We start from the raw sequence: 25,922 nt of genomic DNA on the forward strand, positions 1-25,922 counted from the left end.
AAGAATCACGATCAGGCTGAATTGAATTTTCAATCTATATTCTCAAATTCTCGATCTCGCTGCACACGGCATTGACCACCTCTTGGGTATTTGACGTGCCCCCCTAAGTCGGGCGTCAACACACCCGCAGCACAAACCCTCTCGACACATCCCATCAGCTTATCTGCCGCATCCTTCTCACCAATCCAAGTCAGCATCTCGGCTGCTGACCAGAAGGTAGCGACAGGGTTCGCGATGCCCTTTCCAGTGATATCAAACGCGCTACCATGAACAGGCTCGAACAAGGATGGATTCTTGCGCGTCGGGTCCAGATTCGCCGAAGGAGCCACCCCAATCGACCCCGCCAGAGCAGCTGCAAGGTCTGACAAAATATCCATGTGCAAGTTTGTGCCGACAATGGTATCGATAGACTGCGGCTTTCCCACCATGCGGACAGTCATCGCATCCACAAGCATCTTATCCCATGTCACATCGGGGAAATCCTTCGCAACCGACGCCGCGACCTCGTCCCAGAGGACTAGTCCATTACGCATGGAATTACTCTTCGTCACGACTGTCAGCTGCTTGCGCGGTCGAGACTGGGCTGTCTCGAATGCGAAGCGCATGATGCGCTCAATGCCTACGCGCGTAAAAATGGCAACTTCCGTCGCGACTTCCCAAGGCTGACCGACGTGTGAACGTCCACCCTGACCAGCATACTCGCCTTCGGAGTTTTCACGAATAAGCATCCAGTCAATCCCCTCAGTGGCGGTGTTGAGGGGGCACTTGGTGCCTGGGAATGTCCGCACTGGTCTCACATTGGCGTAGAGTTGAAGGGGGCCTCTGATGGCGAGTAGGAGTCCCCACAGTGAGATGTGGTCTGGCACGTCTTTTGAATGTTAGACAGCGCTTCACAAGCAAACTCGTAGGATCGTACCTGGGGCGCCCACTGCTCCAAAGAGTCCGGCGTCGAACTTGCGTAACGTGTCAAGACAATCGTCGGAGACGTATTTGCCATGCTCTTTGTAATATCCTGTTCCCCATGGAATATGAGTGAAATCAATTTTGAAGCTCCCGAGAGTTTGGGCGAGCTTCTCGACCACTTCGATCGTGGCGCTGACCACTTCGGGCCCGATGCCATCGCCCGGGATAGACGCTATACGATATAAGTGCACCATGTTTGCGAGAATTTATATCTAATCCATTCGTTTACAGAAGTGGGAATTCCCTGTGTTTTATACCTGACGTCTGTCTCGCCCACTCTAGGTGGACTCTGGCTGATGGTTCATCCCACGGTCGGCAGAACTTTCAGGCGATTTCCCCCCGCCATCTCTCTTTCCATCATCTCCAACCCATCCAGCAACGCCAAACGACAAGTATGAAAGCAAAGAAGCCATCAAGAATCACTACTGCGTGTAATGCCTGTCGATCACGCAAACAGAAGGTGGGTTGAATATCCAACAACCCCATTAATTGCAGAACTGACAAGGGTCGACTCAAGTGCAGCGGCAAGAAGTAAGGAGTTCATAATTTGGAAGCATTGAAATCTCTCCGCTGATTGGAATCAGGCCTGTTTGTGAGCAGTGCTACGAGTATAACCGGCCGTGTAACTGGCCCGAACAGTTACGACGGTACGTATGAGATCTAGGTAGACACCCACAGGCTCGCTAATGCAATCATTAGGGGACCCGCAAAGGGATACATTGAAGCACTGGAGCATCGGCTACAAGTGACAGAGGGTGTTCTCCTAAGACTACTCTCTCAAGTCTCCGATCCCGAGCTGTCCAAGATATTCCCTACAGACTCGATACCCGGCGAGGGCACCGGCTACGCACCATTGGCAAGACTTGAAAAGAAAGGCATTGAAGAATGGTCTCGATTTCCCCTTAATTCGATACAGAGCATCAGGAAATGGCAGCGGATATGTACAGACCAAGGAAGCGATGGAATTGGTTGTCAATCCGTTGAGCCTGGACCTTCATCCACGAAAGTCCAGGGGGGAATGAAGCAAAACATAATGGACACCCACAAGCAAGAGCAGTTCTCTTCGTCAATACAAATGACCTCTGGGAACTCTCCAAGTGGACGTCCACTATCTGGGCCTGGCCACCGAGCTACCTTTGCAGAGATAGGATCTCAATCACCAGGCCGCTCGGATCATGGAGTTGCAGGGTCCGACGACCCCCGGGATGTCAATACCATGCAGACCCGCAGCTCTTGGGATGGAGCACCGTCTATTAGCTTCCAAGAGCAATTTATGTGGTAAACAAAGCCAACTTAAGGGTGCAATAGAACCGGGGGAAAATGCAATGCGATGGCAAGCTCGGAATTACCCCGGGGAGCCGCCCCGCAGTTTGAACACCTGCTTCCCCGCAATCATTCAACCTTCCAATCGCCCTCTGTCGTGAAATTCAATGGAAATATTCCTGGCTAAGAGGTCCTGGCCCCACGGTGGGGGTGGGGGCTTCCTTACTCAGAGGGTCTTCGTGGTTACGATTTAATCGCATCAATGAGCCTGCTACCCTCTCAGACATTGACTATACACTAAAGTATGGCGATCAAGAAGGTAATACATCCAATAAACTTCGCATCAGTCACTTAATAACATTTGTCACAGGTGATCGTCGTTGGAGCAGGCCCTTCAGGCCTAATCCTTGGTCTTCTACTCGCGAAACAAGGCATTGAAGTCGAACTCCTCGACGCTGGCGCCCAGCTGAACGACCAGCCCCGCGCAGCACATTATGCCTCCCCGGCGGCCTATGAGCTTGAACGAGCCGGTGTTCTGGACGATGTTAAAGCACGCGGCATAACACCCAAGGGATTCGCCTGGCGAAAGATGGACACCACATTCGTTGCAGGCATGAGGCTCGATGTGTTGCCAGATGACTATCCCTACAAGATGCAAGTTCTTCCGCTGGATCGCCTCGGAGCTCTATTGTACGAGCATATTCAGCGCCAGCCTACCGCACATGTGAAATGGTCTCATCGGGTCGTAAAGATCGGTCAAGATCAAGACAAAGCATGGGTCGACATTGAGACGCCGGATGGCACAGTGCGATCCGAGGCAGACTATGTTGTTGGGTGTGATGGGGCGAGTAGTACCGTGCGGAGGGAACTTTTTGGTCCCGAATTCCCGGGTGAGACTTTGAATGCACAGATCGTTGCCACGAATGTCGGTATCATTCTTTCATTCTTATTTGAACGTTTCCTCACTTGCAATGAATAGGTTTACTACGACTTCGAACGCTTCGGTTACTGGGATAGCAACTTTATCGTCCATCCCACGAACTGGTACATGGCAGCTCGCATCACTGCGGACGGGCTATATCGTGTATCGTATGGAGATATACCGGGTCTCACCAAAGAAGAGTATATTGCGCGTCAACCTCAGCGGTGGGAAGAAATTTTGCCCGGGAACCCGAAGCCGGATCAATACAAGGTTGTCAATCTGAACCCGTATAAACTACAGCAACGGTGTGCGCCGAGTTTTCGGGTTGGGAGGATGCTTCTTGCGGCAGATGCGGCACATCTTTGCAATCCATTGTGAGTACAGACATGAAGGCTGACTGGATGTGCATTGAAGATTGATTCGTTGTAGTGGTGGTCTTGGCCTTACGGGCGGCATCGTCGACGTTGGAAACCTTTTCGATGCGCTGATGGGCATCCACAAGGGGGTGGCAGACGAAACTATCCTTGACAAATATGCCGAAATTCGGAAGCGTATGTGGGAGGAGGTCATTGATCCCATGTCTCGTGAGAATTTCCGGCGGCTTCATGATCAGGACCCGGATAAAGCGCGGGACAATGATGCCTTTTTCCAAACACTGATCAAAGCTGAGAAGGATGAAGATCTTGCAAAAGAGTTTGCTCTGGTGAGTACTCTCTCTATATTCATTCCTGAAACATGGTATCCTGATGCATTCGGTAGGGGTTGAATGTGCTGCAGCATGATATGACTCAATACTATACCAAGAAAGATGTATAGCCGACGAATGTATGAATCTAGTAAGTAGAATGATTGATAAGTATAATGATACATCCCATATATTTACGAGATATTGATGGTGGTCACTCTGAATTGGCCCTTGTACCATTGCTGCTCCACCGCTTGTGCTCCTTTCCCCTACACTGGGCTTGTCGTGTAATTCTCCGTCACAAATTCCACATGAATGACCCATCATCGAATGAAAACAGATCGGTCTCAAAATTAGTAAATTCGGGTGCGAGTAGAGATGACTGTGACAGATTAGACATCTGAGGGTTCGAAGACGAGAACTGCAGCTGGCTGTCCGATGACAAAATAGCCTCGTGGGACTGAGTCTGTTGACTTGTCAGCAAGTTCACACGTATCGGATATACGGATTCATACCACTTTTGCCAAGTCTGCCAGCTGCAGCTCAATTGATTGCTCCGCAGCCGAGGTAAGTAAGTGTTGCCGACAGGCAGATAGAGCCTTTTTGGCTCCTTGAGAGATGGTTCGATCTTTTTGCTCGGTAGTACCTCGAGCGCGTACTGAATGCAGAACAACTGATAACAGAAGAATGTCTTTTAATGTCACAGGGTTTCTCGCCGGTTCGACGAGTCAAAGTGGCAAGCGTATTTTCAACAGCGCGTATCAATCTAGCTTTGCTATGCATCGGGTCATAGGCTGGGCTTCCTGGTTCCTTGGATGGCGAATGTATAGCTGAGTCTTGTTTGGAGAGCTTCATGTGTTTGCAGATGCTAAGAGCAGACAAGAGGATGTCATTCTGGAAAAGCGTGTCGAACGCGTTCCAGTAGCTGTTTAAACTGAAGGTATCAAAATCGGAAATGCTGGGATCGAAATGATCTTGGTAGGACAGGATTGCCAGTGAGGATTCAAGACATGTTCTTCGTAACTCGCGAAACGACGGGTCGTCGTGATTGCTGGGGGGATTATTGATAACAGGACGGTAGAGGCAGAGAAGAGGACGGCGGAGATAGAGATCGAGAATAACACTCTGTAGGACGATTGATGGGTCCTGGCTTCCCACTTCGGAATCCGGCTTCAAGTAGGATGGAATTCCATGCAAAATTTGTTCAAGTTCACGCCCCTGTTTAAGGCGTTCTGCAAGACTGTCACGCGCAGTTTACGTTGGGCAGTGTTCATAGCCCTAGTTCTATGAGACAAAGAAGTAGCCAAGGCAATTTGAGAAGATGAATCGGTTTTCTCATATAAGAGCTTGCACAGTGGTAAGCCGAGCGTCGACTCGTCAAAGTCTTCATCATTGAGATTGCTGGGATATAGATGGTCAAGGACAAGATCTGGTATCAGGGTAGGCATCCCCGCGGCAATAGACGCTTGGAGATCCATCTCAATGATTGTAATCCAGAGTCGGCGTCGGACCTCCGCTTGGAAAACGAAAGATTCGTGGCTTGGGATAGATTGGCATGAAGACCCATTGTCATGGCAGATCGAACGAGGGCACCGCTTGTCTTCCATTGTTCTTCCACCGAGACGAGGCGCAGCTGAAAGGAGAGAAGGTGCAGAGTTTGCACCTGAAGTGAAGAGAGCTCAACATTTTTTTGCGCGGGAGTCGCTTCAGCCAATCTTGAATGAGCCCAGGTGCGACTTGCTTCAATTTGTTCGATGATGCCGAGTGCTCCGATGCGGTTGGAGGTGACTCAGACCAAGCAGCCACGTTTAATATTGAGACAAGAAGTGGCATAAAGGATGATGCCGAAGAAGTAGAGCTCTCAGGGTCTAAATGTTGCCAGAAGACCTCATACTGACGCAAAAGTGAAGGGATATGAACAATTCTGAGCGTCTTCTCAAAGTTCTTCGTGTAGACCTCAAGCAAACGGTCACAGACAGGCTTTGGGGGTAGAGACTCCAAGAGATGCTGCGTCTCCGGTAAGGCATCCAGGCAAGAGACTGACTCCGGCGAAGAACTCGTCAATTGAGACTTGGACTGAAGGAATTGCACTTCTTTGGCCAATCCCACGAGAGCCGAGTCACTGGAGCATTGATTGATGAATTCCTTCGCGTCCGCAAACTGGAGGACTCTTTGTGTCTGACCTTTTATGGAGGAGAGGCCGAGTTGATAGACATACTTGATTGAGTAGTGTGATTCTGTTGTTTTGTCCATGGTAGCGGGAACGAGATCCCTTGGCTACAAGTGTCCCAAGAAAACCAGAACTCGACCGAGTTGTATCAACCTGTGGCCTGCTTTGACGTTCAGATTTTGCGCACTAATAAGGGGTTGTCTTCCTACCGTGCACACTGAACAGGGGCATCTTTGATCGGCCTGAAGGCCCCTTGGGAATGCAGCGCAAGGAGTTCCTCAAGCTTGGCGACTCGCATCTGTAAATCTTCAATGACGCCAACACCCGCTGTCACTGGAGCGGCGAGGTGATCTTGATTCTGATCAGAACCATTAGAATTTGATAATTGAACTCTCTTCGGCCTGAGATGCGACTCGGTAGGCTGTTGATTGTAGGTGCAGTCCGGACGGCAGCCCGACTTGATACAGTTCTGGCAAGGCACGACACGGTGGCATTTCAATTTCTTTTCCCTGCATCGAAGACAGGAAACAACTGGCCGCGGTCTTTTGCGTGCCTGCGGCGTCTCCATCGCTGCGTTCGCATTCGCGTCAGCAATGTGGAAGAGGAGAATGCCAAGCGCCGCAAAAGCGCCCCCAACTATTGAAAGTGGCGCAATCCCGATTCTTCACATCAGCACAACACCGTAATTTCGGTTTGTTGACTCATTTTCTACAATTGACTTCATGGCCCAGGACTAAGTAGAAAATGATCAGACTGGGTGTTTACTCTGGCTCATTGTTCTAATTTTCGGTGGTTGTCTGACCCATATTTGGGCGCCAACCATAGGATTTGACGATTTGTAGAGACCCGTGAATGATCTAGACATACTCACATCGATGGTCAATTGATAGCATAAATCATTAGTCCTTTCATTCAGAAACTGGGGTATTGCTGTCCGACTATATCAAACAGAGAATTGAAATCCGCCCCTTGAAGCAGATCAGCAATATCTAAGTCGAAATTCGACCCACCAAGGTGACCAGAGTCTACACTTTGGAAGTGAAGCTCTGATGACGGCGTCGTATTATCGGCCAGTGCCGCCTCTCCGTGGAGACTGCTTGGCTGGAACAATTCTGGTGAGACTGACCCAGGTCGTGTCTCGCGGAAATGAGTGTCTTCAAGCACTCCATCGGGTTGCTCCATTTGCACTTCGGCAATGGGGTTCGGTTTCATTTGCAAACCGACAATTTGAGCCAACCTTGAGTCGTTGCACCGCAAGGTAGTCGAGTCAATTGGATGAATTTCGCCGGGGCGCCGCTGGGTATAAGCATGAGAATTCGTGCTGTTGGCATGACGCTCGATTTGTTTGATTTTCGTAGACAGTAAGGACAATGCTATCTGGCAATGTTTGGCTGTCTCCCACTGGAGAGACATGCGCTTCAGAAATTCGGAACAAAAGTCGATTTCCCTTTTGACATTCAGTCCTAAGTTCATTTCGCGGACCTTGAATTTAAGATCGAAACTCACTGCAAACCCTTCTTCACAACGTATTGTTTGAGTTGGCAAGCAAAAGCCAACACCAAGCCTGACATCCAAGCTGCAGAGACAAAGCCCGGCCAGAAGAGTGCTTGGCAACTATCCACTTGCAATCTCAACGCCGCGAGAATGGATCGTGCAGCGCCAATGCAGGTCTGCAGCCCTGAACAAAATTCTGCTGTTGATGGGTCCAATGACAAGGAGGGTCGGTGGAGAATAAGGATGAGATGCTGGTAGAGGACGGTAAAGAAAGGGCCAAAGTCAAACGAACTGCCTGAATCTGAAGCTAGCACCCGTTTGCCGGCCTCAGATGACTTCCCTTGGAGTTCAAGAGGAAGACTATTCCACCACTTATGAACGTCTGTCACTAAGAAAAGCACGGAACTGCGGCGCACCGAACGCACCAAAATGGACTTATGTAACAGTTCAAGTGCACGGCCGGTGAGTGTTCCGGAATCAACATAGCTGGCAAGCACCCGTTCCTTTTTGCGGTGATCTGCGCCTGCATCCAACGGCGAATGCTCTCTATATTTTCGATTATCGTGCGATACTGGGTTCCTATATGAGACACTGGACTGTAAATCCCTCAGTCGTCGAGGAGAGTGGATTTCCGGCGCAGCAGGTAGGCACACATCGATGTCCGAATCCTGGATCCCAAGCGGCAACCCCAGTGCTTGGCTCAGGTATCTATCAATCGCATATGCACACCAGAAAATTCGTTTGCGCAATTGTCGATCATGCGATGAGAGCTGCGCATATCGGAACGGACATCGGTGGAGGCCAGCATGCATCATGGATCGTAAAACGCATCCACCGAACGTAGATGCCAGGCGTAGGGACATTTTTGCAACCAGGTAAACCTGGACGGCTAGAAGGGCTTGAAGTGAAGCAATGTCATGTTTTGCTAATAGACATCCGAGTAGTGATGTTACACTGCTAGGCGATTGAATTCGACAGGTAGGTGGAAGTTCAAGGTCTGGACGAAGCATACTTCCTAGATTAAAGATACATTGCAGAATCACCGTCCAGCATGTATTTCGATGATTCGAGCTCTTATCGAGGACTGGAGTATTGTCTCCGGTGCTGGAGTATAACTTTTCCATGGCCTGCAGGAAAGTGGGACCATGTAGGAAGGGAAACAGAGGATGCCAAACTTTGAAGTACATCATCATAAATTCTTTCGAAGCCTCCAACGGTGGTGCGCTGCCCATGTAATCCGCAATCGTGGGGTCGTACTTCCATGGTGCTGGTGACTCGGCCTCGATGGGTGTGGCCGAGTCAAGCTTGGATGATGCCGTACATTGTCGCTTCCGGGGTGAGTCTTCTGCACCCACAAGGGTATCTTCAGCAGTTGGGAACTCTGTCTCTGGGGATCCCGATGCATCTAGCCCAGCGGAGAATGCACGCTTCACGGTATTGATGAAGTAGACGCCGCTGGAGCTACCGACGAACTGGCTATCCTCGTTGGAATGTGCCGTGAGGGAACCAATTTCTGATGTTCCAGGATGATACTCTGGTGGCTCCATGCTTGAATGCACATTCTGCGGCAATGTAGAGACAGCTAGCAATGGAAGTAGTCGTGAGTCCTGCTCTTGAGGGCGATTGGAGTCGCAGTCATCGTGCTTAGTCATCGCTTCATTCCGAAGTTGGCAAGAATTGAAATTCACCAATCTCTGCTCCTAAGGGTTACATCTATCAAAAACATTTGAGATAGAACGAATGTTAAATAAGCAATCGGGCCCGTGGCCATCCCATTAAATTTGGAAGCCTGTGCTCTCGAACTCAGGCACATAAAGGGACTGCACGCTAGACCCTTCCGCGAGGAAGTCATAACTCTATGTTACACTCGTGAAGGATTAAAAGGGGGAGGTACGAGGCAAAGGGGGGAAAGGTAGAGAGTAAAGGGTTGGGGGACAGGAAGAGAAAGACGTCACAACTCCCTCCCGGCAAACAATAAAGAAAGTAAGGTAGATCATAAGACAAACCCACATCCAGCGCCCAAAGAGAAGAACTTTTACCGACCCGAGGACACGAAGCTGTCCCCCATTGCGAGCTTGGGCATTTGTCCCTCCTCAAGAATCCAGGGTAAAGGAGACGAGAGAAAAGTCCACGCAGGAGTGTACTAGAGAGGCGGGAGGAAATTGGAAAAAAAATGTCGTGCCGCGTTCACTAAACACCAGAAATAGGTGACACTAACACAGGAACTTTTCAAACCGAGGGATATCGAGATCGGGAGGAAGAGGGGAAAAGCGAGAAAGGGTCACACGGTAGTAGACAAAAAAATGAAAAACGAAAAAGGAAATGGTCATCAAAAAACGTGCGTTCCAAGATTTCCGAGCGCGGGCAGATTCATCGTGAGCCGAGTCTAGTTCACAACTTCTGCACGGAGCTAGACAAGACAGTCATTCAAGACTTGTTCTCCTCCGAGGAAGCCTCCTTCTCGGCCTCCTGAGGCTTGGCCTCGCCAGCCGCCTCGCCCTCGGTACCCTTGTTCTTCATGTACTCGTCATAAACGCTGAGGGCCTCATCGACCTTGGCGCGGAGTGCCTCCTCATCATCAAGCCTAAAATAGTAATATTAGCATCGTGTTGCGGGGGCGGGGGTGTGAAGATTGGGAGCCAAAAACTTACAGGCCAAGAAGCTCAGCGTTATCCATCTCCAGAAGCATACCAGTGATCTTGCCGGCAAGCTCAGGCTGCTGGGCCTGGATCTTGGGGTACAAAGCCTCACCGAGCATCTGCTTTTGCTGGGCAGGAGGAGCGTTGGCGAGAGCGGGGTTGCTGGAGGCGGGCTGCTCCTGACCAGGCTGGCCGGCAGGAGCCTGACCACGACCTTGACCACGGCCCATCTGGGGACCACCACGACCGTAGCCGGGACCACCACGCATACCCTGACCCATAGGCATACCAGGAACCTGACCGCGGCCACCAGCACCGCGGCCGAAAGCGGGGCCCTGCATGGGGTAACCCATACCGTTAGGCATACCGGGGCCCTGCATGCCCATGGGCATGCCCTGGAAGTTGGGGGGCATCTGCTGGCCGGGGACCATGCCGCGACCACCCTGCTGAGGGAAGGGACCGGGGAACTGACCGGGGCGACCACCGGGCATGCCGGGCATGACCATACCACCCTGGGGAGGGAAGCCCATACCGCGCTGAGCGGCGGGGATGAAGCCCTGCTGGCCGGGGCCGTAGAAGACGGCGGGCTGCATGTAAGGCTGGGGCATACCAGCGGCAGCGGCGGCCTGCTGCTGGCGGATGGTGTTGCGAGCCTGGATGCTAGCCTCGAGCTGGCTGCGGCGGACATCCTTGCGCTGGGCGAGAGCGACATAGAGGGGCTTGCCGTTAACCATGCGCTGGTTCATCTCGGTGACAGCCTTGGAGGCCTCATCGGGGCTGCTGAAGCAGACAAAGCCGAAGCCCTTGCTCTTGCCGAGGCCCTTCTTGTCGGACTTCTCGCCCTCCTCCTGCTCCTCGCTGTCCTCCTCCTTCTTCTTCTCCTCCTCGGGCTTCTCCTCGGACTTCTTTTCCTCCTCCTTGGTCTCAGCCTCCTTGTTCTCCTCAGTCTTCTCCTCACCCTCGGAGGCGGGGCTCTCGTCGCCGACGGAGTCGCGCATGACCTTAGCAGAGGTAATGGTGCCGTAGGGAGTGAAGAGGTCGCGGAGCTTCTCATCATCAACGTCGTCAGTCAGGTTCTTGACGTAGAGGTTGACACCCTGGTACTTGGAGGCCTTCTCCATACGAGCAGCCTCGTACTGCTTGCGCAGCTCCTCCTCACGCTCGTGCTTCTTCTGAGCACGGCCGACATAGAGCTTCTGGCCCTTGACGTCCTTGTCGTTCATCTCCTCCACGGCGGCCTGCGCGCTCTCATGGGTAGAGTAGTTGACGAAACCGAATCCGCGGCTCTTGCCATCCTGGTCGTGGCTGAGAGTGGCGGAGGTGATTTCACCGAATGCCTCGAACATAGTGCGGAACTCGTCATCGGTGATCTCGAGCTCGAGGTTCTTCACGTAGATGTTGGTGTAGTTGGCCTTCATCTCCTCGAACTTGCTCTGGCGGTCCTTCTTGGAGATGTGGTGACCAACAAACACCTTCTTGTCGTTAAGAAGCATACCGTTAACATGCTTGATAGCGTTGTTGGCAGCCTCGGCAGTCTCGTAGTGGACGAAACCGTAACCCTTGGAGTTGGCGAACTCATCCTGGGCGACCTTGCAGGAGAGAATGTTACCAAAGGCAGCGAAGGTATCGTGAAGAGCCTTGTTGTCAATGGCATTGTCAAGGTTCTTGATGAAGACATTGCCCTGGCCAGTCTTGCGCAGAGCGGGGTCACGCTGAGACCACATGATGCGGCAGGGCTTACCCTTGATCAAAGTGTAGTTCAAGTCCTCGAGGGCGCGTTCACCGTCGGCGGTGTTGTTGTAGTTGACGTAGGCATAGCCGAGAGAGCGGCGGGTGACTGCATCACGGCAAACTCGGATGGAAGCAACCTGGCCGATGGAGGAGAACAGCTCGTAGAGCATGGCCTCAGTCACGGAGGGGTCGAGCTCGCCGACATAGAGGGATGCGGAGTGGGGCTGGTTGTTGGCAGCAGCGCCCTCGCCGGCGGTCTCGGGAGCAGCAGCAGGAGCCGGAGAGCCGTTAGCCTCGGGCGAGGTGGCCGTGGGCTCAGCGGCCGGGGGGGTTGGTGGCGGTTTCAGCAGACATTTTGGATAGCTGTTGTTACTAAGCATGGTTTAGCAAAGACTCTCTCCAAAATTGCGAGTGGGATGAGAAGGAAACGAGGGGCGAAGTAAAAGGACCATCGTAGATCATGTAGTCTCTTTGGTAAGTAGGCAGAGACAAATGCTAACAGTGAATGGAGGCGAGGGGTAGACAATCACCAAATGGAAAATAATGACTTCCACGGATGAATCGACAAAGCAAAGGGCTCAAAGGAAATTGCACGGCGACAACCCAAAAATAGGTCGGAGTGACGATAATCTCGAGCAGACGGAGAGCGAGGCAAAACGAGGGTAGAACGAGGACGCAACTAACCTGGAACGTGGAAAGAGGCGGTTGAAGGAAAATCTTCCACACACCGCACAATGGAGGGGATTGGAGATAAGATAAATGGGTTTTTTTGAAGGGGGTTTTTCGTGTTTTTTTGAGGGTTTTTTTTAGGCTTTCGAGAAAGATTCGAAAGGAAAAAAAGAGTTCCCTTGGAAAGAGAGGGGTGGATAGACGAGGGATGAAGAAGAAAAAAAAAGTTGACCCGCGAAACGCCTTCTCGAAAACTCAGAGAGAAAGAGGAGTATTCCACTAGTCCTGTTTTGGTGTTCTTCTTGCCGCTTTAGTTACCGTCCATAATCGGATGACTAATGTCGCCGCTTCAAGGGCTTTGTGCTAGTCACGAGATTCGTCTTAATTTTCTATTCCATGCATTGCTGCTCATGTAATTCCAGCACAACTTGGGAAAAAGAAAAGAAAAGGGGGGCAGAAGGATAAGGAAATGAAACTTAGAGGCATTTCTAGATATTCACTATGTAAATGCTAGTCGCTATTTCTTGCTGCGGTGAGAACTGGACAATAGTCGCCTGGCTATATGCCGATGCGATTGTTCGCCCTCGGCCCAATGAGCGGCCCGTGATTTCGACGCCGATGCTATGCATTCTCCAAGGAGGCCATCCACTATGTGGCTACATGCACAAAGAGAAAAATAAATTACCGAGGAGAGGGTGTAGGAAACATAAGAGATGACACCCTTAACTTAGGTCAAATCCAGCTCCTGAGCTCACTGCATACAGCAACTTGCTCCGCAAGGTCTCCGCATTCGAGTAGCGCGGCAGCTTCAGGAGGTTGACACAGGTACTTGTGCTCGGTAGGCGCTCCTGATCCTCACTCGAGTCCCGAATGCTGAATCGTGGGTTGAGGTGGCTGAACCCAAGTAGCGGGGCTCGAGGTGTTGAGGTCACGAAGCGGAGGACCTTCTGGCGCTCTTCGTTGCTCATGTCATGCATCACCTTCCAAAACAGCTTCACCGTCTCGTGCTCCTGATTGTCGTCACCAATGGTATATACACCACCGTATTGTGTGTTTCGCCGAAGATCTTCCACGTCGATATCGGCATTCTCGCCGCTCACCAGAGTTTGCAACTCGGCTTGGTTGAACATAGACAGCCATGCGGGCTGAATCATTTGCCCGAGACCCTGCAGGAAAGCATTGGTCTGGTATTGTGGTTGCAGTTGTAATCGGTATCGGGCAATGTAGGATATATACACCAGTCGATTCTGGTTGGTGACCGGAATAGACGAGCCACCAGGCCTCAGCTCTTTCATTATTGTGCGCGTCACTGTACGGTGGCCTGGTCCAGGTATCGAGATCGTATCGGCCACTGTGAAGTCCAGGGCAAAGTCTTCAACGTCTCCGGGATAGTTCTTTAGTTGCAACTAGATCGTACCAGTTAGCGATACTCAGTTCCAGAAGGGTTCGTGCACTCACAAGGCCTTGATAGACCCCGCATCAAGATCCTTCAGATCATTCAAGTTAGCCCGATAGGATGACTCCTTCATTGCAGACCCCGTCCCTCCAGTCAAAGCCCATTTCAGTAAAAAGAACGGTGCAAAGTTGACATCGACCAGAATACCCTCGTAAAGACACTTTCCAATTACCCGTCCAAGAAATTCATAGCGGCGGAGAAGATCTCGGATACTCCCTTGCCATTCGGGACTAGACTCGCTCACACCACTTGCTCGTAGCTGTTCCTTACACTGTTCAAGTGCTGTTGGGTTCGGGTAAAGCAGGTGTTGGTCATTCTCGGCAAACATGCTGCTGGATTCACTTTCGGTCTTGAATGCTTCGGAAGTGATGCTAGTCAAAAACTCCTTGGTCACTCCACCACCATCAATACCTGCCTCCATGGTCCCGAATTTATCAATAAAACTGATTTGAATTGGTTCCTTGAGGCCGTCTCCAAGCTGGTAAAACTGTTCGAGGGCATCGTCAAAGACGTGTTCTCGGCGAATTTCAGCTTGGTGCCGCGCAAGAACGGCTTGCACGGCAGGGTGGCCATCGATCATCTGCCCCATTGCAGCTTGTGCAACGGATGCGCGCCAAAGATCAGCGTCAACAAATCCTCGTCGGCGGCGATGCTGGTCATGATAGATAAATTCGCGAAAAATCTGCACTCGGGTGGCGAACGGGATGAAGAAGGGCATGTTTCGCAGGATCTCCAATCCAGGTGCAATGGCAGCCAGAATCCTACCGCGAGCAACTCGCTGCTGTTGGCGACGCATGGCCTCGACCCTGATGGTCTGCTGCGCGTGCCCAGCTCCAGCTAGACCGAGAGGCATGTTCGTTTCTTCTTCTTCCATAGGCTCGGCTTCGTCATTGTCCTCGGCCCGAGCTTGGAACTCGTGTCGTTTCTCTTCTTCTGCGACGACAGAGGGAATGAATCCTTCCATGTCAAAACGACTGGTCATAAGCCAGTGATCTTTGGGCAGGAATTTCCGTCGCGAACTGAAAGATAACGTTAGAATGCATGCTTATTCCTATTTTCTTTTTTCGACTTACTCTCTTTCATGCAGCATCCGAAGCAATCCAGTGACAAGTCCCTTGAAGTATTCGAGAGGAATGCCCGTCACTCCAGGGAGATTGTTAGACTGGTTTTTCGTTTCCAAATCATTTGTGCTGGGAAGCGCTTCCGAAGATGCATTGGTCGTGTTGTTGAAGTAGCTGCTGAGGCTTACTGCCGTCGGCCGAAGTGCAGGCTCACTCAAGTCGACCGCATTCCAGTAAAGGGTGAAAGCAAGGTTCTTGAGGAAGATCGTCATATCCTTGACATCTTCCAATGGCAATGCGCTTTCTCGCGTCCATGATGTCTTGCTAAACTTGGAGGATGCAAAAGAAGAGGCGCTGGAAAAAAAACTCATCATCATCTGTGACTTTTAAGACAAAGGTATAGAGCTCCAAGAAAAGAAGAATGGTTGTCCACTCCTGCTCTCGTTGGTCTTGGGGCACGTCAACCTGTTCCTGAGCCTGCTCTGGTAATTGCAACAGAGGAAGGACCTTCGTTGAGTCCCTGCTGATTATATCAAACACCCGGCTAGATCTAGAGGCCTGCCAGAAATATTTGATCGCAGGTAGGCCGGACGCTTGGTCCCCCTGAGGGTGCGGAGCCGAGGTACAGCCACATTCTAATATCATCACCACGCCTGGGGAAGATCCGGAGCAGGCTCAAGGCATATGTAGCAAGAACCCTGGCCTCTTTAGAAGCATCAGAGTCACTTTGTGTTGAAATCGCCTGAGGTAGACGGGACGTTCGAATCCTGGAAAGAAGTCCGGTGACGCTATTCTGATTGACGAGACCTGTAACCTGATTTCTTATGAACGGAGGAAGAGAGCGCGACAGATTTGGCTCGTCCAGGTCATTCGTTTCGTCTGCATCTAAGCCTTGCATGAGATGTGTCGCTGTTGAGTTCAATAAATCCGATACTACCGTTACAAAATCCAATTCTGGAGCATGATACTTGGCTTGACTGCCAAGAGCATATTTTTGGAAGAAAATCAGGTAAGAAAGAAGCCATGAACGAGCTTGTGCATCTTCCAAGACGCCCTTGGAGTTTGAGGCTAAGCGAGCAGATACCGCCAAGGCCAACATTCTATAGTTGATCTCGCTAGCCAGTCCATCCAGGGCGCCCAGATAGGTCTCAAGACTTGGAATGGTGAGGTAGAATGTAGCGAAGGCCTCGTAGGCCGTCATTGTCTCCGAAGTAATTGGGCGCAAAATTGCAAGAACAGCTTCTTTTATCTTGGCCGGGTTGATACCCTGATCTCGTCGGAGTTCGTTTGCGTCAATATCTGGTAGATGCAAATTGGAGGAATTCGTAGTGAGAAGTGCCAGAGCATGATAGTATGTGTCTGCGATCTTAGCCATCTGCTTCGGAATCAAACCGGCCAAGAAAACCAAGGCTTGGAGAAGAGGCTCGACTGCCCCGAACGGAACAGCAGGTTTCGAAGCTGAACTGAGAACATTCAGAATAGCTCTGCTCAACCGTTTGAGCAGGGTCGTCCACTCGCCCTCGGTAGCGATCGTAGGCAGGCGCCGGAAGGTTTGCTCAAAAGCATCAACGAAGTATACGAGGCGGAGGACATCATCACTCTTCTGTGCAGACACAAACTGAACGAGCAGCTGAAGCTGTGAGAAGCACTGGTCTGCTGTAGCATAGGGTGCAGGACGCCGTGCTGACGATGACCAACTTTCGCTTGACGGCGTGGCGGGAGAAACCTCGAAAGCGTCCGCCAGATTTTGTTCCACCGCATCCCATTCAGAGCGCCATCTTCCATGTGTTGCCTTCCTGCTGCTGTAGCCCCGCCACACGCGCTGTACGACACGGGCAGCACTCTGCTTCTCTCTTTCCTTCTCTCTTTGGATTCGCTCCTGGCGTGCTATTGCGACGGCGAGCTGTGGATTGGAAGCATGCGGCGTTTGTCTACCGGGCGAAAATGCAGCGAAGGGATCGTTGATGCGGCCGCTCAGGTTCACCTGCCGCGGCCGACGAGAGTTGCCAGTGAAAGTGTGATGCATCGTGAGGGCTCCCTGAGGAGAAATGATCTGACGGGTATCTGTCTATGCACAGTACGAACGCTGGTGATGCAAACAAAAGAGACGAAGGCCCATCTCGCCAATGCAAATGAGAAAAGAGCTATGACATACGCCGCCTCCGATATGAGCGCGAAATGGCGAGCTTATCGGTGGTAGACACACGGTGCACGCACTTTGAAAGCGGTGTCTCTACTAATGCCACGCTCTGGGAACGCCCTCGGCAAAGATCTTCCGCCTGCGTCTTCACGGAGAAACAGGAAAGGAATTGGAGATTTGGATATTATTCGAAACGGTACTTTCTATATGCAAACGAGAGATTCTTTCGCAGTTCCCATTCCAATTCATCCGAGCAGCCTGGTACTGCAGCGTACACATGGGGGGGAAATCCATGGGCGCTTCATGCCGATGGGTCCAGTATCGGCCCATTTTGAATCAAGTATGCTGTACATATAATACATGGAGGATGCGGTCGTCCAGCGAGCGGTAGAAAGGTACGACGGTAGATTTGGGGAAACCGTCGGGGTGGACAGGGTGCTCGGGATGGTTCAATCCCTAGGCGGTTAGAGGCTATACAGAAAGACGAATAGTACGGGTACTCACAATGTTGCCAGGCATCCGGTCTCAGAAAGCAAACACTCTGTATTTCACAAAGTATTTGGCTTAGTGGCTCTTCGCTGGCATCTCTTCCGGCATCTTGTCCGGAATCTCGGCCGTCTTGATTTCCTCGACGGGGTTCTCGATCAACTCGCGCTCGTAGACTTCTTCACCATTGCGCTCAGCCCATAGCTCGAGGTAGTTTCGGCCCGTCATCTTGTCGACCACGGTGTATGTGCGCCCATTCTGCTCAATCTCCTTGTTGTAAATGCTTCGCTTTGCCTCCGCGCGTTTGGTGACAAAGGGTGTAAGCTAGACAGGTGTCAGTGGACTGCCGGTCACGACGTTGTCTGCTATTAAAATTTATGTTTACCTTGAAGTCTTTCAGGTCTTCCGGAACCACGTAGGTGCGGACTTTCTTGTAGTCGATCACGTAGTTGCCATGTTTGTCGAAGCGACCCATTGAGCCTGTCCGATTACCCTTGTAGTAACCGCCGTTGATCGCCTTGGTCGTCAAGCGCAGGCGCGCCATCATAGGGTTCGTTGACTTGAACATTTCGATGAACTGACGTTAGGGAAGGAGAGGAGTGTCGCAGTCGAGGTTCAGGGCAAAAGTTCGGGTGGTCGGATCGCGCTAATCGCCGCGCCGAGAACTTTTTTTCTGCAAGCAAAAAAGTTGACCGACCGACACAAACCCCTCCTCCACGCAAGGATAGGGTCTTTTAAGTGCCCTCGTGGACGGAAATAACTTCTGTTTTCTCTCATCAAGATACAAATCTCTCTACAGCCATGCCTCGCCAGCAGACCCAGCAGCGCGCCCCGGAAGATCGGTCTGCGCAGAAAGCACCGAAGCACAAGTCTCAGCAAACCAAGAGCAGACGAGGTCTCGATGCTCTCTCTATCGCAGAGAAACAAATTCCGAAGAAACTTGGCGTGCGTCGTAACCGTCTAGGTTTTTACGACGACGGAACCAACTACAAAAAGCACTCGCGCCGCGATGAGGACGACGACGAAGAGGAAGAAGAGCAACCAGTCTGGAAACGCCGCCGAACCGATGGTGACGACCTTGGCAGCGTCGACGGTGGAAGCGATAGTGACGGTCACGAATGGAAGCTCGGACAAGTGGATAGCGACGACGACGAGGAGCTAGACAGTGACGAAGCTCTAGGAGAAAGCGACGAGGAGCGATTTGAAGGCTTTACATTCCGCGGAAGCTCTACGACTAAATCCAAGCCGAAATCGAAGAAAGCCGTCAAGCAAAAGAAGATCACCTTATCCGAGTCCGAAGATGAGTCTGAAGAAGCCGACGAAGAAGAGGATGAAGATGACGACGACCTTGGAGAGGACGCTGTGGACCTTCTTACTGCTTGGGACATGAATGCGGCAGAGGAAGAAGAAGATGCCAAAAGGGCTGCCGCTAAAGCCAAGAAGGCTGCTGCAGGCGATGATAGCGAGCAGGATTCTGGCTCCGAAGGGGACAGTGAAGAGGCAGACAGCGAAGACAGTGATGACGACTCCGATCTCTCGATTTCGGATGACGATGATGCTAAGGAGGACGGATTGGCCAAGCTACAGGATTTTGTCAATTCGATGCAGACCAACAAGACAACTAAAAAATCTGGTCAAAAGTCACAAGAGCAGGGCAAGCCGTCAGAGTACGGCTTAACATCCTCTCACAAATTGACCGTTGCCGACCTCTTGCCTTCAATTACGGACTCGCGCCTGAAAAGCTCTCTCAAGCACGTTGACGCTACTGCTCAAGCATCGAAATCGGGCATCCCAGGCAAGCTTGATGCTCCTCTGGCAAAGCGCCAGCAAGACAAGATTGATCGAGCTGCAGCCTACGAGAAGAGTAAGGAAACTTTGGATCGTTGGCTTGAGACAGTCAAGAACAACCGCCGCGCCGAGCATCTCGTTTTCCCTCTCCCTGATCCCGACAATGAACAGGTCCACCGCATGGATGTGGCTAAGCCAGTCAACAATCTAGAAAGCACCATTCAGAATATTCTGGTGGAGAGCGGACTAGCCGAGACCAACGGCAAATCTGCCGAAGAAGAGATCCAGGGTTTCGAGGAATTACAAGGTCGTACACTCCCTATCGAGGAGATCCAAGCCCGACGAGCGGAGCTACGCAAGCGTCGTGATCTGCTTTTCCGGGAGGAAGTGCGCGCCAAACGCATCAAGAAAATCAAAAGCAAGTCCTACCGCCGTGTCCACCGCAAGGAGCGCGAAAAGCTCGAGCAGCAGGAACGCCAGGCACTTTTGGAAGCTGGCGTGGATCTGGATGAGCAGGAGCGTGGTGAGAACGAGCGCAAGAGGGCCGAGGCTCGTATGGGCTCGAAGCACCGCGAGAGCAAATGGGCCAAGAGTCTGAAGCAGACCGGCCGTACTGCCTGGGACGAGGATGCTCGCAACAATGCGAACGATCTGGCCTTGCGGGAAGATGAGTTGCGGAAGCGTATTGAAGGCAAGAGTGTGTCTCGCGGTGATGACGACTACCTCGGCTCTTCCAGCTCAGAGTCAGAGGAGGAGGACCCCTGGGCTGAGGATGCTTCCGATAACGAGAAGCGTAAGATGCAGAAAAAGCTCAGTGCTCTGGAAAACGACCAGGTTGAGGACGGCGACAAGGGGCCCCACTCAGGTCTTTTTCGCCATGAAGTTCATGCAGAATGCCGATGCCGCTCGCAAGGAGGAAAATGATGCTGAGCTCCGTCGCATCCACCGAGAGTTGCACGGCGAGGAATCTCAGTCTGAAGCCGAATCCGAAGTCGGTCGACGCAAGTTCGGCCAGTCCAAGAAGGCCGAAACCAAGACTAAATCTAAGGTTTTACCAAAGAACGAGTTCGAGGAAGCTGCCGATTCAGATGCTGAGCCCACTTCGGATGTTGAGATCGTGGTCGACCGCTCTACGAAGCAAAAATCTGGCTCCTCCGGGCCGAAGACCGCCTCTCGATCGACCACCAAGCCAGTTGCTGTGCAGGAGTCTCCTTCAGAGGTAGAGAACCCATGGCTGGTGCAAACAGGGCGCACCAATCGCCAACGAACAGCTGCAGATGCTTCGGAGGACATTGACATCTCACTCAACGACCCGCAACCTCAAGCCGCACAGGCCAGCATTTCCTCCAAGAAGAACAAAGCTACCAAGGCACCAGCTAAGCAGGTTACGCATCAAAACGAAAGTGACGACGAGGACAACGTCCCCGTTTTGCTGAAGAATCACGACCTGGTGCAGCGAGCTTTCGCCGGTGACGACGTCGTGCAAGACTTCGAGCAAGAGAAACTAGACACCATCGAAGACGAAGGTGACAAAGTTGTCGACGAGACACTTGCCGGATGGGGCAGCTGGGCCGGTGACGGTATCAGCAAGAGACAGCAGAAGAAGCAAAAGCGCGTCTTGACCAAGGTGGAGGGAGTGAAGCCCGAGCAGCGCAAGGATGCTAAGCTTTCTCGAGTAATTATCAACGAGAAGCGAGTCAAGAAGGTAAGATTTCCGTTCAATTTTGCCTTTCGATTGGGTCCTATCTAACCTATTCAATAGAATGCCAAGTACATGGCCAGCCAACTTCCTCATGAGTTTGAGAACAAGACCCAGTACGAGCGCTCTTTGCGCATGCCGCTGGGTCCGGAGTGGTCGACCAAGGAGACATTCCAGAGCGGCACCAAGCCTCGCGTTATGGTCAAGCAGGGCATCATCAAGCCTATGGAGAAGCCCATGTACTAAGCATGGAATTACGAGTTGGAGAAAATGTACATTCGATTAGTCGTCTATACCTACCATGGGCTATAGATCTTCAGCCCATGAAAAATACCATTTGAGATTGTGATCTACTTACTCGCACACTCGTTTCGAGCCAGGAGGGTTAAGCACATAACAATTCCTAGTATCAAAAATAGTTCAGACAATTGCCATGATATTTCTACTATATACCCAATCTCATAAAATAGCTACTAGAATAATCCGCTACACCCAGGAACCTTAAACTAGCGAACGCCGAATCAAATCAGCGATGAAAATAGCCGAATATCAAGAAAAGCCTCCAATGCCGAACACAGAACACAATGTTCAATTGTACTAATCACTGCTGAGAGAGCCTCCGCCAAGACCTGCTGCGAAAGCCATGTACCAGGTTCTCGTGGCACCGCCATCGACGAAATTGTAATCGAAATCATCGGCGGCGAAGAAATCCCACGCGGCTTGAGGATCGATCAGGGCAAGATTGGCGTAAAGAATACCCCTCCACCCACCATCGACGTTGGCAGCAGGGGAGGAGGCGTCAGCGGAGAAGTAGGATTCCCACTCCTGGCGCACGAACTCCTTCTGGCGGGTGTACGCAGTGTGGGGAAGAAGAGGTAGCATGTGGATTCTATGTCAAGTTAGTAAAGTATTCGAATGGAGAATTATCCTTCCTTGAATAAGATCACATACCCTTGGATGAATTCAGGGTTGTTACCGAAGTAAGTGGTGTGGTCGACCTTGTTCTCGAAGAGCTGAAAAGAAGTCAGTATGGTGCTCGAGATACAGCAGTATAGGTTTTGAGGTACTCACGATACCAGTAACCCGATTGCCAACAAAGTTCGCGGGCTGGTTCTGGTTGTTATCCTGCATGAGGAAGTAACTATCAAGGGAGCGGCGAAGAATGCCCAGCATCATGTTTCCTCGAGCTTCCATGCTGGTATCTCCAGTAGTTTGACCCCACATCTTGATGGCATAGGCGAACATAGTATCCTCGGAAGTGGACTCTTGATCCTTGCCATCGTACGACTCGAAGAGACCCTTGGCCCAGGAGTGGCCGTTGTACCAGTCAAAGCCACGAGAGAAGGGGAAATATGCGTCATTCTCGATGGAGTTTCCGGCATCACGGACGAGCATATTCACATAGTCTTTGTTATCCTCGAGCCAATCGGAATCGAGGGCTCCGATGATGGCAGCCGCGTGGATGAAGTAGCCGTAATGAAAGTGGTGGTCGTTGTAAGCAGTGTTTCCGAAATCCTGGTTCAAATCGCCGTCGTAACCGGCAGTGGAGACGACACCTTTCCAGACGGAGTCGTAGGCTAGCGGGTATTGCTGCTGGTTTTCCGTAAAGCGAGCATAGGATGTTTTGAGATTATGGAAGGCCTCGATACCCATGTCGACATTGTTACCAAGCTGGTTGACAGTGTAGATTAGGGTAGCGAACTTGCTCAGCGCCTTGCCACTGTAGTACATGCTATTCAAATTGCTTTGTTCTTCAATGTCCTGCTCGAGTTCAGTCGGGGCGATTTCAAGGATAGCCTGTTGGACGGCTGGAGAGAGCGTGTGCACGCTGCCCTCAGTGGTGGTCCATGGTGCGAAGCCCATGTCGATGGGGAGATTGGGCTCAGTCATGGTCCAAGTCTCTCCAATCACGGCGGTTGCGGTACCCTTGGTGGTAGTCCGCAAGTGGATGTCAGTCTTGCGATCAGCCGTGTCGCCGTCGAACGAGTCAACGTGGTGAGGCAGCGCGAACATGATGAGAGGAGAGTCATCGGCGTGGGTTCCAGCCTTGGTCCACGACAGGCTGTAAGTACCAACATCACCAGTGACGGAGCCCTCGACCTGGCCAGCAATGGCATAGACACCAGCAGAGTTGTCATAGAATTTTTTCGCCCGACTCACTAGCGGGATTCTTGGCAACCTGGATTGATCCAGAGAATCCATGTGGACCACGGAGAGCAGTTGAGGAGACAAGCTTCATTTCAGGATCTTCCCCATCATTGGGTGCGACATAGAGGATCCAGACAGTGTCGTCTTCAAGAGTTGCTACATATTTGTAAATACCCGGCTTAGGGGAGTCAGCATTGACGACCTGTCGGAAGAAGACACCACTCTCGATGACGGGTTGAAGGTCTGTGTAGACACCGGTCACGTAGCCCATGCCCTGAACCACGGGGAATCTTATCTCCTGGACAGATCCACCAGAGCGCCTTAAAACTGCATGGGCGGAGAATGCCTTGGGGTCATCGACGCTCATGGTGCTTGACTCATCGAGTTCAGTTGCTGACAGAATGATGTGCTGAAGACCGACAGGGTTGATGTAGTACTCAACAGGTTCACCGGGTACCTTATCGTTCTTGGGGCCAAAAGCCAACAAGTTCTCTTCGAGGTGGGAGACTGACATGCCCCAGCTATTCAGAGTTCCAGCTCCGCGAGACCAGGCAATGGAGTAAGGCTGAGTGAAACTAGCATTGGTCTGCGATCCCAGAATAAATCCTGCATAGAACTTGTTGGTTTCGATAGGAGCCGTGGTGTTGGCCTGTTGACTTGATTAGCTTTGATTCTTGAACCAAGTGTAAAGTTTCCTTACATGCTGGTTCTGGACCGGGTGGTCATGGCGGACCATGATGTTCGCCGGTGGAGCGTTAGTCGCAACAGGCTGGAAGATATCCTGGCTGTTCATGCTTTGTGGTTGATCTGCTGTAGCCCCTGCTGTGGGGAGATCTGTTTCTGTTGATGGTAAGCCTTTATGTTCGCTGCTTGGTACTATTCTTCGGAAACCCACCGATTGCGGAAGACGAACTCGGCTCCAGAGGCGTAGTGGTCGACTCCACAGGCGTGGTGGTCGACTCTATAGGGGTAGTGGTCAACTCTATAGGAGAATTGGTCGACTCTGTAGGAGAAGTGGTCGACTCTGTAGGAGAAGTGGTCGAGTCTGTAGGAGAAGTGGTCGACTCTGTAGGAGAAGTGGTCGACTCTGTAGGAGAACTGGTTAACTCTATAGGAATAGCCGACTCTATAGGAGAATTGGTCGACTCTGTAGGAGAAGTGGTCGACTCTGTAGGAGAAGTGGTCGACTCTATAGGAGAAGTGGTCGACTCTGTAGGAGAAGTGGTCGACTCTATAGGAGAAGTGGTCGACTCTATAGGAGAAGTGGTCGACTCTATAGGAGAAGTGGTCGACTCTATAGGAGAAGTGGTCGACTCTATAGGAGAAGTGGTTAACTCTGTAGGAATAGCCGACTCTATAGGAGAAGTGGTCGACTCTATAGGCGTCGTAGCTAACTCTGCAGGAGAAGTGGTTGACTCTGTAGGAGAAGTAGTCGACTCTGCAGGAGAAGTAGTCGACTCTATAGGAGAAGTGGTCGACTCTGTAGGAGAAGTGGTCAACTCTTCAAGCGTCGTAGCCGACTCTGTAGGCGTCGTGATTGATTCTATGGGCGTGATTGCCGACTCGGCAGGCGTGGTGACCGGCTCGATAGGTTCAACTGACGTACTGACAGGCCCGACAGGGGCGACTGGTTCAACAGAAGTAGTCACAGGCTCTGTAGTAGTCCCTGGTTCGGGATTAGGGCTCGATGTCTCCGAGGGCGCAACTGGCACTGCCGATGATGTCGATACGGCAGATGCAGCTGGCGAATTCTTAGGCTGCTCAACAGGCACTGAGGCAGAGCTAGAACCAGAGTCCAAGAAATCTTTGAGACCACTGAGGTAGCTGCCAATGTCGAACTTAGGCTCCTCATACGCTAGGGGTGCAACCTGCGGTAAAGGAGGTTGCGAAGAATGACCCTGATTTTGCAACGCCGTACGATAGATCTTTGTAACCATTAGTCTTTTTGATGATTCCACGTCTATTTCAACAATGAAATACTCACCGGGCGATCAGGAGCGATTGCTACTCTCTCGTTCTTGGGCGGGTATTGAGTCTTGAACGCAGTTTCGGGCTGAGTCGCAGACAGCTTCAAGATGTCAGTGGCAGTACCGTCGAACCTCGGAAGACCGTGGACTGAATCTGCAGCAAGCAGCCATGTTAGCATGGCTGTAGCCATCCATTTTGAACCCATGATGAATCCCAAATGCCAAACAAATGACCAATTGAGCGACCACAAGATCGGATGAACAGCAAGCCGAATGCTTTCAGAATGTCCAACGTGTACAATGGACCAGAAAGCACAGGGCAGCCGATTTATTGAAATCGTTTCGAAATCAAGCTGAAGGGGGCAGGAGAAGAAAGACTCGCGGGGAGGGACGTACAAGTATGCTATAAATTCCAGGAGGCAGATCCAAGCTTCACCTGTCTCAGGGCCTCAATTCCAAATTAGGACAAGACACGGGCTGGATTGTTAAGAATGGCGCGCAGAAAGAATTCCAGGACTGCAGATCTGCAAAGAAATCCTCAGCCGCGAGCTAAGTTGAAACTTTGGGATAATCAAACCCCATGGGATGCAGGTCCAGCAATGTAGGGCGGCCGCGATGTTCCTGAATGTGCACGCTCTGTT

General features: G+C 51.5%; 10 protein-coding genes across 10 annotated transcripts; 2 read left to right on the forward strand and 8 right to left on the reverse strand.

Annotated features, from left to right (window-relative positions):
* Positions 1 to 34: 34 nt before the first annotated feature.
* On the reverse strand, positions 35 to 1,157 carry N7477_003940 (tartrate dehydrogenase; the record flags this gene model as incomplete). Its single annotated transcript, XM_056965603.1, has 3 exons — positions 35 to 103; positions 138 to 868; positions 917 to 1,157. 3 exons carry the CDS (start codon positions 1,155 to 1,157, stop codon positions 35 to 37), a joined length of 1,041 nt encoding a protein of 346 aa, XP_056825556.1.
* A 1,373-nt stretch (positions 1,158 to 2,530) lies between these two features.
* On the forward strand, positions 2,531 to 3,964 carry N7477_003941 (FAD-dependent oxidoreductase; the record flags this gene model as incomplete). The annotated part of the gene is made up of 5 exons (XM_056965604.1): positions 2,531 to 2,545; positions 2,597 to 3,151; positions 3,206 to 3,522; positions 3,578 to 3,851; positions 3,908 to 3,964. 5 exons carry the CDS (start codon positions 2,531 to 2,533, stop codon positions 3,962 to 3,964), a joined length of 1,218 nt encoding a protein of 405 aa, XP_056825557.1.
* Positions 3,965 to 7,505: 3,541 nt separating this feature from the next.
* Positions 7,506 to 9,044, reverse strand: N7477_003942 (transcription factor domain-containing protein; the record flags this gene model as incomplete). The annotated part of the gene is made up of 1 exon (XM_056965605.1): positions 7,506 to 9,044. The coding sequence occupies one exon, from the start codon at positions 9,042 to 9,044 to the stop codon at positions 7,506 to 7,508; it is 1,539 nt and encodes a 512-aa protein (XP_056825558.1).
* Positions 9,045 to 9,924: 880 nt separating this feature from the next.
* On the reverse strand, positions 9,925 to 12,247 carry pab1 (polyadenylate-binding protein; the record flags this gene model as incomplete). Its single annotated transcript, XM_056965606.1, has 2 exons — positions 9,925 to 10,081; positions 10,149 to 12,247. The coding sequence occupies 2 exons, from the start codon at positions 12,245 to 12,247 to the stop codon at positions 9,925 to 9,927; spliced, it is 2,256 nt and encodes a 751-aa protein (XP_056825559.1).
* A 1,011-nt stretch (positions 12,248 to 13,258) lies between these two features.
* N7477_003944 (IQ and HECT domain protein) lies at positions 13,259 to 13,831 on the reverse strand (the record flags this gene model as incomplete). The annotated part of the gene is made up of 1 exon (XM_056965607.1): positions 13,259 to 13,831. One exon carries the CDS (start codon positions 13,829 to 13,831, stop codon positions 13,259 to 13,261), a length of 573 nt encoding a protein of 190 aa, XP_056825560.1.
* Positions 13,832 to 13,990: 159 nt separating this feature from the next.
* N7477_003945 (uncharacterized protein) lies at positions 13,991 to 15,427 on the reverse strand (the record flags this gene model as incomplete). Its single annotated transcript, XM_056965608.1, has 2 exons — positions 13,991 to 15,011; positions 15,066 to 15,427. 2 exons carry the CDS (start codon positions 15,425 to 15,427, stop codon positions 13,991 to 13,993), a joined length of 1,383 nt encoding a protein of 460 aa, XP_056825561.1.
* A 176-nt stretch (positions 15,428 to 15,603) lies between these two features.
* On the reverse strand, positions 15,604 to 17,079 carry N7477_003946 (IQ calmodulin-binding motif-containing protein; the record flags this gene model as incomplete). Its single annotated transcript, XM_056965609.1, has 1 exon — positions 15,604 to 17,079. The coding sequence occupies one exon, from the start codon at positions 17,077 to 17,079 to the stop codon at positions 15,604 to 15,606; it is 1,476 nt and encodes a 491-aa protein (XP_056825562.1).
* A 678-nt stretch (positions 17,080 to 17,757) lies between these two features.
* On the reverse strand, positions 17,758 to 18,247 carry N7477_003947 (mitochondrial 54S ribosomal protein mL41; the record flags this gene model as incomplete). Its single annotated transcript, XM_056965610.1, has 2 exons — positions 17,758 to 18,003; positions 18,065 to 18,247. 2 exons carry the CDS (start codon positions 18,245 to 18,247, stop codon positions 17,758 to 17,760), a joined length of 429 nt encoding a protein of 142 aa, XP_056825563.1.
* A 233-nt stretch (positions 18,248 to 18,480) lies between these two features.
* On the forward strand, positions 18,481 to 21,412 carry N7477_003948 (UTP14 family protein; the record flags this gene model as incomplete). The annotated part of the gene is given in 3 exon segments (XM_056965611.1): positions 18,481 to 20,349; positions 20,360 to 21,172; positions 21,230 to 21,412. 3 exon segments carry the CDS (start codon positions 18,481 to 18,483, stop codon positions 21,410 to 21,412), a joined length of 2,865 nt encoding a protein of 954 aa, XP_056825564.1.
* A 351-nt stretch (positions 21,413 to 21,763) lies between these two features.
* Positions 21,764 to 25,487, reverse strand: N7477_003949 (uncharacterized protein; the record flags this gene model as incomplete). The annotated part of the gene is made up of 7 exons (XM_056965612.1): positions 21,764 to 22,055; positions 22,118 to 22,179; positions 22,238 to 23,325; positions 23,378 to 23,963; positions 24,015 to 24,154; positions 24,210 to 25,239; positions 25,299 to 25,487. The coding sequence occupies 7 exons, from the start codon at positions 25,485 to 25,487 to the stop codon at positions 21,764 to 21,766; spliced, it is 3,387 nt and encodes a 1,128-aa protein (XP_056825565.1).
* Between the last annotated feature and the right edge of the window lie 435 nt (positions 25,488 to 25,922).

Source organism: Penicillium maclennaniae, assembly GCF_028827695.1.
Source record: "Penicillium maclennaniae strain IBT 15551 chromosome Unknown utg000003l:1.0-5670915.0:1.0-5674809.0, whole genome shotgun sequence".
NCBI classification, from domain to species: Eukaryota; Fungi; Ascomycota; class Eurotiomycetes; order Eurotiales; family Aspergillaceae; genus Penicillium; species Penicillium maclennaniae.